The sequence below is a fragment of the Bombina bombina genome, chromosome 7 (genome assembly GCF_027579735.1).
Source record: "Bombina bombina isolate aBomBom1 chromosome 7, aBomBom1.pri, whole genome shotgun sequence".
NCBI lineage: Eukaryota > Metazoa > Chordata > Amphibia > Anura > Bombinatoridae > Bombina > Bombina bombina.
The window spans coordinates 244,795,219-244,811,697 of NC_069505.1; the positions used below are offsets into that span (position 1 = coordinate 244,795,219).

At 41.1% G+C, this 16,479-nt stretch overlaps 1 protein-coding gene across 1 annotated transcript in view; it reads right to left on the reverse strand.

Annotated features, from left to right (window-relative positions):
* The window catches only part of LRIG1 (leucine rich repeats and immunoglobulin like domains 1), a 283,023-nt gene extending 273,879 nt beyond the window's left edge, over nucleotides 1–9,144 (reverse strand). The window contains exon 1 of the mRNA XM_053720689.1: nucleotides 7,978–9,144. Within this exon, the coding sequence (XP_053576664.1) occupies nucleotides 7,978–8,168 (191 nt within the window). The 5' untranslated portion in view covers nucleotides 8,169–9,144. The remainder of the gene's footprint in view (nucleotides 1–7,977) is intronic.
* Nucleotides 9,145–16,479: the final 7,335 nt, after the last annotated feature.

Genomic DNA, 16,479 nt, shown 5'->3' on the forward strand with positions numbered 1-16,479 from the left:
CGCTTATAAATCTCAAGATATCTAGACATATATTCATATACATGTCGCTATAAATAGATATATCTGTCCAAAAACCATCACATATATAGAGAAATATTTATTTATAAATAAATAGAACATATTCTGTTACGAAAACATTTTCGCAACATGAAATATTTGCATTTTCATGTACACTTTTCGACAAGAATACGCCATGGGCTCTGCGCAACAGATTAGGGTTTTTGTGTTGTTGTTTTTTTTTTCTATTTGTCTTCTCCATCGACTTCTATGCGGAACACGTGAACGCGCAAAATAAATTTTTTTGCAATTTGTAATACCTGCGCAACCCCAAATGCGAAAAATCCATAACGCGCACAGTGTTTTCGCAACCAATTTGTCGCGCGACTTGTAATCTTGCCCTAAGAGTTTATATACCCTTACTTACAGGACAGGTCATAAGTATGCAAATTATAGACTATTGGGTTGAGAGCTTTTCTTTATTTGTGCACACATGCTATTACCCTATAAATACCCACTCATTATATGATATAACACTAGTGTAGATGTACAGGGTCTTAATTTTACTGCAAAATAAAACAGATACATATATATATATATATCGCCCTTCTTATTAAACATATTGTGACCAATGTAATGAGCTTCTGTACTCAATAAATCACTGTGTAGTATGTTGTAAGTTAAAACTATATAAAACACAGGTATGCAATTACATCTGCCATAAGGTAAGAAAAAAAAACTAAACTTTTAAATCCAAATTACAAATTAAACAAATGCATTTGCCATTATTTTTTAATTACTCTTAAAAGGACATGAAACCAATTTTCTTTCAAACCTGTCTAGTTTGTATGTGAGAAACCCGAGGAATTGCTCAGTGCGGTGTGATAGTTACACACAACTTGTATCATCACTACTCTGTGACAGAACCTGACAACTATAGTTTTTTTCCTTTGGTCTCTATAAATGGACATAAAACACAAATTTATATTCCCCATAAAATGCTTAAAGGGAGATGAAACCCAACATTTTTCTTTCATGATTCAGATAAAGCATTGATTTTCAATGAGGTCCTCAAGTACCCCCAACGGGGCAGGTTTTTATTATAGCTGAGCTAGAGCACAGGTGAAATAATCGGCTGATGGGTGAGAGCAGGTTAGTTACCATGGTTACTTATCAGCTGATTACTTCACCTGTGCACTGGTTCAGCTATAATGAAAACTTGGCCTGTTGGGGGTACTTGAGGACCGCAGTTTAGAAACACTGAGATAAAGCATTCAATTTCAAACAACTTTCTAATTTACTTCTATTATCAAATTTTGCACCTTTTTGTGGTATCTTTGATGGAAAGCAGGGAAGTAAACTCAGGAGTGTGCACGTGTCTAAAGCACTATTTGGCAGTAGTTTTGCAAGAATGTAATCCATTTGCAAGAGCACTAGATGGCAGCACTATTTCCTGACATGTGGCGTTTCTGACGCTTACCTAGGTATCACTTTAACACAGAATAACATGGGAATCTGATAATAAAACTAAAGTAAACGATTTATTTTTTAAAATTGTATGCTCTGTCTGAATTACAAAATAAATATTTGGGGTTTTATATCCCTTTAACATCACCTTACCAATATTATGTACTATGAATGTTTGATGTCCCTTTAAACAGAGGGGAATCGGTTCCAATATAGCCCATACTCTAATGAGAGGGGAATCGGTTCCAATATAGCCCTTCCTCTAATGAGAGGGGAATCGGTTCCAATATAGCCCTTCCTCTAATGAGAGGGGAATCGGTTCCAATATAGCCCTTCCTCTAATGAGAGGGGAATCAGTTCCAATATAGCCCTTCCTCTAATGAGAGGGGAATCGGTTCCAATATAGCCCTTCCTCTAATGAGAGGGGAATCGGTTCCAATATAGCCCTTCCTCTAATGAGAGGGGAATCGGTTCCAATATAGCCCTTCCTCTAATGAGAGGGGAATCAGTTCCAATATAGCCCTTCCTCTAATGAGAGGGGAATCGGTTCCAATATAGCCCTTCCTCTAATGAGAGGGGAATCGGTTCCAATATAGCCCTTCCTCTAATGAGAGGGGAATCAGTTCCAATATAGCCCTTACTCTAATGAGAGGGGAATCGGTTCCAATATAGCCCATACTCTAATGAGAGGGGAATCGGTTCCAATATAGCCCTTCCTCTAATGAGAGGGGAATCGGTTCCAATATAGCCCTTCCTCTAATGAGAGGGGAATCGGTTCCAATATAGCCCTTCCTCTAATGAGAGGGGAATCAGTTCCAATATAGCCCTTCCTCTAATGAGAGGGGAATCGGTTCCAATATAGCCCTTCCTCTAATGAGAGGGGAATCGGTTCCAATATAGCCCTTCCTCTAATGAGAGGGGAATCGGTTCCAATATAGCCCTTCCTCTAATGAGAGGGGAATCAGTTCCAATATAGCCCTTCCTCTAATGAGAGGGGAATCGGTTCCAATATAGCCCTTCCTCTAATGAGAGGGGAATCGGTTCCAATATAGCCCTTCCTCTAATGAGAGGGGAATCAGTTCCAATATAGCCCTTCCTCTAATGAGAGGGGAATCGGTTCCAATATAGCCCATACTCTAATGAGAGGGGAATCGGTTCCAATATAGCCCTTCCTCTAATGAGAGGGGAATCGGTTCCAATATAGCCCTTCCTCTAATGAGAGGGGAATCGGTTCCAATATAGCCCTTCCTCTAATGAGAGGGGAATCGGTTCCAATATAGCCCATACTCTAATGAGAGGGGAATCGGTTCCAATATAGCCCTTACTCTAATGAGAGGGGAATCGGTTCCAATATAGCCCTTACTCTAATGAAACTGAATGGTTTATACTTAGGGAATTAAGTTTAGCCAGAAGAGAGTATCTACAATATCTGTAGCTGTAACATTTATAATGACTCTGTCACTTTAGATGTCACTGTCTTGTGTAATTATCTGATATAATTAGTACAGTCTTTCTTGTCACATTTATAAGTGCTTTACTAAGATCGAAGGGACAGATATATTTAAAACTATCCTACTGAAATACGATTTCCTCTCTTTTTTTTCTCCTTTTCTGTATGCAATCTTGGGTATTATTTGGTAATTTTTCATTAAGATTATATGTGAATGTATGTATTTATTTATTTTTTTTCTGAGAAAAGTCACTTGCAATATTTTTCCATGACTGACATTCTTTGACATTTTTTTTAACTTAAAGGGACACTGAACCCAATTTTTTTCTTTCATGATTCAGATGGAGCAGCAATTTTAAGCAACTTTATAAATTTACTCCGATTATCAATTTTTCTTCATTCTCTTGCTATCTTAATTTTAAAAGCAAGAATGTAAGTTTAAAAGCCAGCCCATTTTTGGTTCACAACCTGGGTTGTCCTTGGTGATTGGACAGCACCAATAAACAAGTGCAGTCCAGGGTACTGAACCAACAATTGTCTGGCTCCTTAGCTTAGATGCCTTCTTTTTCAAATAAAGATAGCAAGAGAACAAAGAAAATTTGATAATAGTATCCCTTTAAAGGAGGCATAAAAGTACAAAAAAATAAAATAGTATGCTAAAAGGCATTAGACACAGAGCTTTACAGCAGCAATGCACTGCTGGGAGCCAGCTGAACACATCTGGTGAGCCAATGACAAGAAGCATGTAGCCACCAATCAGCAACTAGCTATAGTAGTGAAAGATCTTAACATAGTATTTTTCAAAAAAAAAGGATACCAAGAGAACAAACTACATTTGAAAATAGAAATGAATTTACAAGTGTCTTAAAATGACATGCTCTGAGTCATGCAGGTTCCCATCCCTTTAATATATAAGTGTGAGTTACTATATTACTTGGCAGTCTACTATAATGAGCTATCATCCTGTGATATTTATAATAAAATCATCATCATTTTGTTTTTAATAAATTACTGAGGTGGATCTGGGTACATGATACAGATTTATGATAAAAGGGAAATAAAGCTACATAAAACATATTAAAACGCAAGAAATGAATGCAGAAGGGGGAAGGCTCTGCTCTGAGAAGCTTACAATTTACATGACATATGGCGCAATTATCAAAAACACGTCAGCATGGAAAAAAAATCATGCAGAATCCCTGGTATTTATTTACAACTTCATATTATAATGCACAATTCTTCTATGACTCTTATTTTTATGAAATTGAGGATTTTAATACCATTCTTTTATCTCCACCATAACTCTGAGTAGTATATATATATATATATATATATATATATATATATATATATATATATATATATATATATATATATATACACACACACACATATACATATATACATACACACACACACACACATAGTGATGTGACGTTTCGGGGATCTTACCCCTTCATCAGACAAAGACTTTGCATGCACACATACATGCACACATACATACACACACACAGACACACAAAAGCAATAAAGAATGAATGAAACTGAATTCGTTTAGACGTAATGGAGATTTCTGACTTGTACGTAATTGCCTATTTTCTATGCTAGCTGCAGTTTGGGAATTTAAAGGGTATCCTTTTACATAGTCCTGCAACAAAGATTTATTATTACAACATATCTATACACCCTTAGGATTACTTTCTGCTTTACACCTGCTTAGAAAGTGTATTTCATTTGACATCCAATGGTTTAGTTCATTTTGTTTTCTAAATAAAAAATAAGAAGTTATGTTTGAAAAGCAGTAACGCATGTGCTAATTTATACATGAGATAAGTGTGACAAGCAATATTATAAACAGCAATTTAACAATGTGCTTTATATACTATTTTTAACCACAAATAGGAATCCCATAAACATACTTAAATCATGACAGATTAGATAAGGAAGTGCTATAACTCAGGGTTGACAATTTGACTGTTATATACAAAATTGTGTACAGCAATCCTAAACACAGGACAAAAAACTATGTTATATATCAGCAATGTAAACACTACTCTGCAAAAGATCTCATCAAAATGCATTAAAAATCTTCACAAATGTCATTTTTGTAAGTAGAATGTGCATTGTTTTGCAATCTAGGGACAAACCCTTTCAAAAATCTTCTTATCTTCTCTGCTGAAGTCAATTAGTAGGAACATAAACAAATAAGCGTATGCATTGATCAAACAAACAATCAGTAGTAGCATGTAGCAGGGTCAGCCTACTCTAGTCTAGAGTATAAAAGGAATCTGAAGAAACCCCCACAATTTTCGGAGTTAAAAATTACAGTAAAGTCATTTTTATATAAATTAAAAGCTCTATTATCAAATGTGCTTTATTTTCTTGACACCCTTTGTTGGAGGAGATATATATATATATATATATATATATATATATATATATATATATATATATATATATATATATATATGCACTCAGGAGTCTGCAGGTGTCTTTAGCATGCTATGGTATTAGAGTTTGCAACAATGCATAACAACATTTCTACAAACATTGTTGCAAGCAGTGCAGCTATAGAGTGCTAAAGACACATGCATGCACCTGAGCCTATGCACGTACCGTAGGTTTACTGTATAACAAGAAATACCATAAGCACAAAACAAAAATAGCATAACCGGAGTAAACCATAGATCTTTAATGTCCCTTTAAATTAAAGAGTAAAGGGGGCTAAAAATAAATTAGTTTATTTTTAACCTATATATAATTAAAAGGGATATGAAACCCCAACATGTTATTTTGTGATTCAGACAGAACATACAATTTAAAAAAAAGTTTTGAATTTACTTTATCAAATGTGCTTTGTTCCTATGGAAATCTTTGTTGAAGAGATACCTAGGTAGGTACCTGGAGCACTACATGACAGGAAATAGTGATTCCATATAGTGCTCCAGAGACGTGCACACTCCTGAGCTTACATCCCTGCTTTTCAACAAAAGATACAAAGAGAACAAATACAATTTGATAAGAGAAGACAATTAGAAAGTTGTTTAAAATTGTATGCTCCACCTGAATCATAAAAGAAACATTTGGGGTTTTATGTCCCTTTAAGACTGTTTTGTGTCCATTTATAGAGACGAAATGAGAAGTAATCCCTGGAGTTGTCCTGTGATACAAGTTGTGTGTAACTATCACACGGAGCAATTCCTCACATACAAACAGCTTTGTGTAACTATCACACGGAGCAATTCCTCACATACAAACAGCTTTGTGTAACTATCACACGGAGCAATTCCTCACATACAAACAGCTTTGTGTAACGTTTGCTTCAGAAACAGCCTACTAGATGCCTCTGAATTTGGTTGTCAAGCCTCGGCATGGAGCAGTGGATTCCAAAGTAAACTCCTCCTGCTATTTTATTTTATAAAAACTTGCATTAGATGTAATTAATAGGTCAAGGTCATTGCATGGCCACAATGTTTGCCTTGGCACATTTGCAGAAGCCACCAGCAATCAAGTGGTTAACCCAGATCCCTATTTCAGCTCCTGTAAAACACAACAGCTATTTTTGGCTGCACATGGCTGTGTGACAGCAACTGATATTTCACTGCTTGGTTTTGGAAATATCAATTATTTTAGAAGTCAGAACTTGGGTTACATCAGTAACTCAAAGTGCAACTGTCTGAACAGTCATCATGTTTAGATAAGTAACACATATAAAAACATAAATTGTGATAACAGATAAGACTTAACATCCCATAAAGACTGTCTACATTTCTTTCTGAAGTGAAGTGTGTGTGAGTATATATATATATATATATATATATATATATATATATATATATACATACATTATGGGGGGGTTTTTCAGTCACCAGTTGGCTAGTATCCACTAACAAAAAAATTGAATATATATGATTTTTGTTAATGTGCTACTGTGTTTAAGAAGAAATTAAATATCCCATATACTTCAATAAATCTTTGAAGAGTTTTGTAAATGAGGTTACAACTTTCAAAACTACAGTAAAATGTATCTCAAAATAACAGAAAAGTTTGCCCCATATTTGAAAAAATAAATAAATATATATATATATATACACACCAAAATAACCTTAAAAATAATGTAATATATTTTAGAATCTGGGATACAGATAAATACATTTAAAGCAACTTAACTGCCAAAAACTGACTTCAAAAGTATTAATAAAATTATACACATTGGTAAAAAAAAGTTAATATAAATATTTGAGAAATGTGTATCTTAGGATAATCAAAATATTTTTGTATAGAAATTAAAAGAAATGTAATGAAATAAATAAATATATAGTCTTAAAAACAAATACAAACTCACAATTTAGTGAAAAAAATGAAGTTGTCCTTTCTATCTATGCTCAGAGTTATTCTCTCTACCCTATAAATATTTGGATTCTGTGATATTTTAAGACGTTAAACAGCATTAAAAAAGAAAAACTCAGAAACAGAATAATAAGGTAACTGTAATTTGATATATAAAAGTAAATGCCTGTAGGAATTAAATACTAAACTGACAAAAATAAATAAATATGGAATCATCTTTAAACAACAAGCTGTACATTGGAAAAAAGGTGTTATCTTCTAACCTACATCATGTGTCCCATCCGATTTGTTAGGTAAAATCAAACCCAAATATATGGATTAAACGGATATTGAAAATGTATAAATATGACAACTTGGCAAAGCTCTTACAATCCACACCTAGTGTTTTACTAATATAATTCTCTGAACAAGAGATTGTGTATTTGTTTTTCTTGCTATTATTAGGTTTAAATCACAGATTCTAAAATGGGAATATCTGCAACAGATGACACAGACACATATATGTATAAAACTAACAAATGGACACACAAACTCACAAATAACTATAAAGAAAGTAGCATTTAATTTCAAACTATAAACAAACTGCCACAATCAGCATAGACAACACACACAGCACTGGCATTATTAAAGAAATATTATATAAAATGTTATTTAGAGACAAATCATTTACCCCTGGGTGTACCAGAATTGATGCAGTTTAGACAGATACTTACAGATGGGTTGTCCATGCTGGGAGGTCAGGCAGGTCAGTCAATCCCAAATTGCTGCAGTCCACTAGATTGTCAGTGCAAGTGCATGGAAGGGGGCAGGGAGGCTCTGAGCAGTTGCAGAGTCCGGGTAGCATGTGCACCAGTGCCAACACTGGCAGCAAACACCATACAGGAGGCATGTTATAAATCCGCATAGACCCAGGAGGCAAATCCAGGATGATAAGCAGTGATAGACTGCAAATTAAGATGAAGATATTAATGGCTTATCTCCATAAGAACTGGGTTAATGAGGTCCTTGGTGTTATCAAATCCCAAGACAGAACGGTGTCTGAAACGTGCAATAAGAGGAGCAATGACAATTAGGGCCAATAACAGTAGCAAGAATCCAACAGACTGAGGCCAAGTGTAAACTTTAAGTAATCAGATCCTTAGTGTACAAACAATAGGCAGAGTGCGCAGAAACCTCAGTAGGTCCTCAAGTGATGGTCCAACATATCAGCTCCTAGTGTGAGGGTCCTCAAAATGTATCAGAACACTAAGGGTCCACAGCATGTATCAACTCCCAGAGTGAGGGTCCACAGAGCATGTATCAACTCCCAGAGTGAGGGTCCACAGCATGTATCAACTCCCAGAGTGAGGGTCCACAGCATGTATCAACTCCCAGAGTGAGGGTGCACAACATATCCTAGCTCCCACAGTGAGGGTCTGTAACATGTATCAGCAGAGTGAGGGTCTGTAACATGTATCTGTAGATTTAGTTAGATCCTGGTGCAGCAGATCTCTGGGAGCAAACACCTCTGTGCAACAGATCCCAGACACTGAGCACAGCAGCTCCCTATAACTCACTGGGTGCAGAGACCTCTTTAGACTGCAGGTTCAGGGCACGGATACTTTAACTCACAGATTTCACTAGCTTTCACTCACTGAGCCTCCCCCTCACTGTCACTCACTGAGCCTCCCCCTCACTTACTGTCACACACTGTTATGGTCACTCACAGGTCCCACTTACTGTCACTCACGGGCTGAGGGTCCCACTCTCTGTCACACACGGACTGAGGGTCCCACTCTCTGTCACAGACGGGCTGAGGGTCCCACTCTCTGTCACAGACGGGCTGAGGGTCCCACTCTCTGTCACACACTGAGCCTCTCACTCACTAGCGGCAGCAGCGCTCTCTGCTCTCACACACATAGCGCACATGTAAGCCTCGCTGTCATTGGCTCGCACACGCCGGCTCGTCATTGGGAGTTGTATCGGCTGTTCTGATTGGTCTAAAGAAGCCCCGGGAGTTTTTGCTCAAATCAAACTTACAGGGCGCGAGACACTGAGGAGGCGAGGAGAGACCGAATGATGGACTGAAAGAGAGAGACTGACTGAAAGATAGAGAGTCTGACTGTCTGAAAGAGAGACACTGACTGACTGAGAAAGAGACTGACTGAGAGAGAGACTGACAGAGAGAGACTGACTGTCTGAAAGAGAGACTGACTGACTGAAAGAGAGAGACTGACTGACTGAAAGAGAGAGACTGACTGAAAGAGAGAAACTGACTGAGAGACTGACTGACTGAAAGAGAGAAACTGAGAGAGAGACTGACTGACTGACTGAAAGAGAGAGAGACTGACTGACTCAGACAGACTGACTGAATGAGAGAGACTGACTGATACAGACTGACTGACTGATACAGACTGACTGACTGAAAGAGAGAGACTAAATGATACAGACTGACTGACTGAGAGAGAGACTGACTGACTGAAAGAGAGAGACTGACTGACTGAAAGAGAGAGACTGACTGAAAGAGAGAAACTGACTGAGAGACTGACTGACTGAGAGAAACTGACTGAGAGACTGACTGACTGAAAGAGAGAAACTGAGAGAGAGACTGACTGACTGAAAGAGAGAGAGACTGACTGACTCAGACAGACTGACTGAAAGAGAGAGACTGACTGATACAGACTGACTGACTGATACAGACTGACTGACTGATACAGACTGACTGACTGAAAGAGAGAGACTGACTGACTGAAAGAGAGAGACTGACTGACTGAAAGAGAGAGACAGACTGACTGAAAGAGAGAAACTGACTGAGAGACTGACTGACTGAAAGAGAGAAACTGAGAGAGAGACTGACTGAAAGAGAGAGAGACTGACTGACTCAGACAGACTGACTGAAAGAGAGAGACTAAATGATACAGACTGACTGACTGAGAGAGAGACTGACTGACTGACTGAAAGAGAGAGACTGACTGACTGAAAGAGAGAGACTGACTGATACAGACTGACTGACTGATACAGACTGACTGACTAAGAGAGACTGACTGAGACAGAGCTTGACTGAGACAGAGCTTGACTGAGACAGAGCTTGACTGAGACAGAGCTTGACTGAGACAGAGCTTGACTGAGACAGAGCTTGACTGAGACAGAGCTTGACTGAGACAGAGCTTGACTGAGACAGAGCTTGACTGAGACAGAGCTTGACTGAGACAGAGCTTGACTGACTGAGACAGACTGACTGAGACTGACTGAGACTGACTGACTGAGACTGACTGACTGAGACTGACTGAGAGAGACTGACTGAGAGAGACTGACTGAGAGAGACTGACTGAGAGAGACTGACTGAGAGAGACTGACTGAGAGAGACTGACTGAGAGAGACTGACTGAGAGAGACTGACTGAGAGAGAGACTGACTGAAAGAGAGAGACTGACTGACTGAAACTGACTGACTGAAAGAGAGAGACTGACTGACTGAAAGAGAGAGACTGACTGACTGAAAGAGAGAGACTGAGAGACAGACTAACTGACTGAGAGACTGACTGACTGACTGAGAGACTGACTGACTGACTGAGAGACTGACTGACTGACTGAGAGACTGACTGACTGACTGAGAGACAGACTGACTGACTGAGAGACAGACTGACTGACTGAGAGACAGACTGACTGAGAGACAGACTGACTGAGAGACAGACTGACTGAGAGACAGACTGACTGAGACAGACTGACTGACTGAGACAGACTGACTGACTGAGACAGACTTGCTGACTGAGAGACTGACTGACTGAGAGACTGACTGACTGAGAGACTGACTGAGACAGACTGACTAAGACAGACTGACTGAGACAGACTGACTGACTGAGACAGACTGACTGACTGGGAGAGACTGACTGAGAGCTTGACTGAGAGAGAGCTTGACTGAGAGAGAGCTTGACTGAGACAGAGCTTGACTGAGACAGAGCTTGACTGAGACAGAGCTTGACTGAGACAGAGCTTGACTGAGACAGAGCTTGACTGAGACAGAGCTTGACTGAGACAGAATGACTGAAAGAGAGAGACTGACTGAAAGAGAGAGACTGACTGACTGAAAGAGAGAGACTGAGATAGACACTGACTGACTAAAAGAGAGACTGACTGAGACAGACTGACTGACTGAGACAGATTGACTGACTGAGAGACTGACTGAAACAGAGAGTCTGACTGACTGAGACTGACTGAAAGAGAGAGACTGAGATAGACACTGACTGACTGAAAGAGAGACTGACTGAGACTGACTGACTGAGACTGACTGACTGAGAGACTGACTGACTGAGAGACTGACTGACTGAGAGAGAGACTGACTGAGACAGACTGACTGACTGAGACAGACTGACTGACTGAGACAGACTGACTGACTGAGACAGACTGATTGACTGAGAGAGAGACTGACTGAGAGAGAGACTGACTGAGACAGACTGACTGACTGAGAGACTGACTGACTGAGACAGACTGACTGAAAGAGAGAGACTGACTGAAAGAGAGAGACTGACTGAGACAGACTGACTGAAAGAGAGAGACTGACTGACTGAGACAGACTGAGAGACTGACTGAAAGAGAGAGAGACTGAAAGAGAGAGAGACTGACTGAGAGAGAGACTGACTGAGAGAGAGACTGACTGAGAGAGAGACTGACTGAGAGAGAGACTGACTGAGAGAGAGACTGACTGAGAGAGAGACTGACTGACTGAATGAGAGAGACTGACTGAATGAGAGAGACTGACTGACTGAGAGAGAATGACTGACTGAGACAGACTGACTGAGACAGACTGACTGAGACAGACTGACTGAGACAGACTGACTGAGAGAGACTGACTGAGACAGACTGACTGAAAGAGACAGACTGACTGAAAGAGACAGACTGACTGAAAGAGACAGACTGACTGAAAGAGAGAGACTGACTGACTGAGAGACTGACTGAATGAGAGAGACTGACTGAATGAGAGACTGACTGAGAGAGAGACTGACTGAGACAGACTGACTGAAAGAGACAGACTGACTGAAAGAGACTGACTGACTGTGAGACTGACTGAGAGACTGACTGAATGAGAGAGACAGACTGACTGACAGAGAGAGACTGACAGAGAAACAGACTGACTGACTGAAAGAGAGAGACTGACTGACTGAGACAGACTGAGACTGACTGAGACTGACTGAAAGAGAGAGACTGACTGACTGAGACTGACTGAAAGAGAGAGACTGACTGACTGAGACAGACTGAGACTGACTGAAAGAGAGAGACTGACTGACTGAAAGAGAGAGACTGACTGACTGAGACAGACTGAGACTGACTGAAAAAGAGAGACTGACTGACTGACTGAAAGAGAGAGAGTGACTGACTGAAAGAGACTGACTGACTAAAAGAGACTGACTGACTGACTGAGAGACTGACTGACTGAGAGACTGACTGACTGAGAGACTGACTGACTGAGAGACTGACTGACTGAGACTGACTGACTGAGAGAGAGACTGACTGAGAGAGAGACTGACTGAGAGAGAGAGACTGACTGAGAGAGAGAGACTGACTGAGAGAGAGAGACTGACTGAGAGAGAGAGACTGACTGAGAGAGAGACTGACTGAGAGAGAGACTGACTGAGAGAGAGACTGACTGAGAGAGAGACTGACTGAGAGAGAGACTGACTGAGAGAGAGACTGACTGAGAGAGAGACTGACTGAGAGAGAGACTGACTGAGAGAGAGACTGACTGAGAGAGAGACTGACTGAGAGAGAGACTGACTGAGAGAGAGACTGACTGAGAGAGACTGACTGAGAGAGACTGACTGAGAGAGACTGACTGAGACAGACTGACTGAGAGACAGACTGACTGAGAGAGAGACTGACTGAGAGAGAGACTGACTGAAAGAGAGAGACTGACTGAAAGAGAGAGACTGACTGAAAGAGACTGACAGAGAGAGAGACTTAAAGAGAGAGAGACTGAGAGACTGACTGAGACAGACTGACTGAGACTGACTGAAAAAGAGAGACTGACTGACTGAGACTGACTGACTGAGACTGACTGACTGAAAGAGAGAGAGTGACTGACTGAAAGAGACTGACTGACTAAAAGAGACTGACTGACTGAGAGACTGACTGACTGAGAGACTGACTGACTGAGAGACTGACTGACTGACTGAGACTGACTGACTGAGAGAGAGACTGACTGAGAGAGAGACTGACTGAGAGAGAGACTGACTGAGAGAGAGACTGACTGAGAGAGAGACTGACTGAGAGAGAGACTGACTGAGAGAGAGACTGACTGAGAGAGACTGACAGAGAGAGACTGACAGAGAGAGACTGACAGAGAGAGACTGACAGAGAGAGACTGACAGAGAGAGACTGACTGAGAGAGAGACTGACTGAGAGACAGACTGACTGAGAGACAGACTGACTGAGAGACAGACTGACTGAGAGACAGACTGACTGAGAGAGAGACTGACTGAGAGAGAGAGACTGACTGAGAGAGAGAGACTGACTGAGAGAGAGAGACTGACTGAGAGAGAGAGACTGACTGAAAGAGAGAGACTGACTGAAAGAGAGAGACTGACTGAAAGAGAGAGACTGACTGAAAGAGAGAGACTGACTGAAAGAGAGAGACTGACTGAAAGAGAGAGACTGACTGAAAGAGAGAGACTGACTGAAAGAGACTGACAGAGAGAGAGACTTAAAGAGAGAGAGACTGACTGAGACTGACTGAGAGACAGACTGACTGAGAGACAGACTGACTGAGAGACAGACTGACTGAGAGACAGACTGACTGAGAGACAGACTGACTGAGAGACAGACTGACTGAGAGACAGACTGACTGAGAGACAGACTGACTGAAAGAGAGACTGACTGAAAGAGAGACTGACTGAAAGAGAGACTGACTGAAAGAGAGACTGACTGAGACAGACTGACAGAGAGAGACAGACTGACAGAGAGAGACAGGCTGACTGACTGAGACAGACTGAGACTGACTGAAAGAGAGAGACAGACTGACTGAAAGAGAGAGACTGACTGACTGAGAGACTGACTGAATGAGAGAGACTGACTGAATGAGAGACTGACTGAGAGAGAGACTGACTGAGACAGACTGACTGAAAGAGAGAGACTGACTGACTGAGAGACTGACTGAAAGAGAGAGACTGACTGAAAGAGAGAGACTGACTGAAAGAGAGAGACTGACTGAAAGAGAGAGACTGACTGAAAGAGAGAGACTGACTGAGAGAGAGACTGACTGAGAGAGAGACTGACTGAGAGAGAGACTGACTGAGAGAGAGACTGACTGAGAGAGAATGACTGACTGAGAGAGAATGACTGACTGAGAGAGAATGACTGACTGAGAGAGAATGACTGACTGAGAGAGAATGACTGACTGAGAGAGAATGACTGACTGAGAGAGAATGACTGACTGAGAGAGAATGACTGACTGAGAGAGAATGACTGACTGAGAGAGAATGACTGACTGAGAGAGAATGACTGACTGAGAGAGAATGACTGACTGAGAGAGAATGACTGACTGAGAGAGAATGACTGACTGAGAGAGAATGACTGACTGAGAGAGAATGACTGACTGAGAGAGAATGACTGACTGAGAGAGAATGACTGACTGAGAGAGAATGACTGACTGAGAGAGAATGACTGACTGAGAGAGAATGACTGACTGAGAGACTGACAGAGAGACAGACTGACTGACTGAAAGAGAGAGACTGACTGAGACAGACTGACTGAAAGAGAGAGACTGAGACAGACTGACTGAAAGAGAGAGACTGAGACAGACTGACTGAAAGAGAGAGACTGAGACAGACTGACTGAAAGAGAGAGACAGGCTGACTGACTGAAAGAGAGAGACTGACTGAGACAGACTGAGACTGACTGAAAGAGAGAGACTGACTGAAAGAGAGAGACTGACTGAAAGAGAGAGACTGACTGAAAGAGAGAGACTGACTGAAAGAGAGAGACTGACTGAAAGAGAGAGACTGACTGAAAGAGAGAGACTGACTGACTGAGAGACTGACTGACTGAGAGACTGACTGACTGAGAGACTGACTGACTGAGAGACTGACTGACTGAGAGACTGACTGACTGAGAGACTGACTGACTGAGAGACTGACTGACTGAGAAACTGACAGAGAGAGACTGACTGAATGAGAGAGACTGACTGAATGAGAGAGACTGACTGAATGAGAGAGACTGACTGAATGAGAGAGACTGACTGAATGAGAGAGACTGACTGAATGAGAGAGACTGACTGAATGAGAGAGACTGACTGAATGAGAGAGACTGACTGAGAGAGACTGACTGAGAGAGACTGACTGAATGAGAGAGACTGACTGAATGAGAGAGACTGACTGAATGAGAGAGACTGACTGAGACAGACTGACTGAAAGAGAGAGACTGACTGAGACAGACTGACTGAAAGAGAGAGACTGAGACAGACTGACTGAAAGAGAGAGACTGAGACAGACTGACTGAAAGAGAGAGACTGAGACAGACTGACTGAAAGAGAGAGAGAGAGACAGGCTGACTGACTGAAAGAGAGAGACTGACTGAGACAGACTGAGACTGACTGAAAGAGAGAGACTGACTGAAAGAGAGAGACTGACTGAAAGAGAGAGACTGACTGAAAGAGAGACTGACTGAAAGAGAGAGACTGACTGAAAGAGAGAGACTGACTGACTGAGAGACTGACTGACTGAGAGACTGACTGACTGAGAGACTGACTGACTGAGAGACTGACTGACTGAGAGACTGACTGACTGAGAAACTGACAGAGAGAGACTGACTGAATGAGAGAGACTGACTGAATGAGAGAGACTGACTGAATGAGAGAGACTGACTGAATGAGAGAGACTGACTGAATGAGAGAGACTGACTGAATGAGAGAGACTGACTGAATGAGAGAGACTGACTGAATGAGAGAGACTGACTGAATGAGAGAGACTGACTGAATGAGAGAGACTGACTGAATGAGAGAGACTGACTGAGAGAGACTGACTGAGAGAGACTGACTGAATGAGAGAGACTGACTGAATGAGAGAGACTGACTGAATGAGAGAGACTGACTGAGAGAGAATGACTGACTGAGAGAGAGACTGACTGAGAGAGAGACTGACTGAGACAGACTGACTGAGAGAGAGACTGACTGACTGAGACTGACTGAAAGAGAGAGACTGACTGACTGAGACTGACTGAAAGAGAGAGACTGACTGAAAGAGAGAGA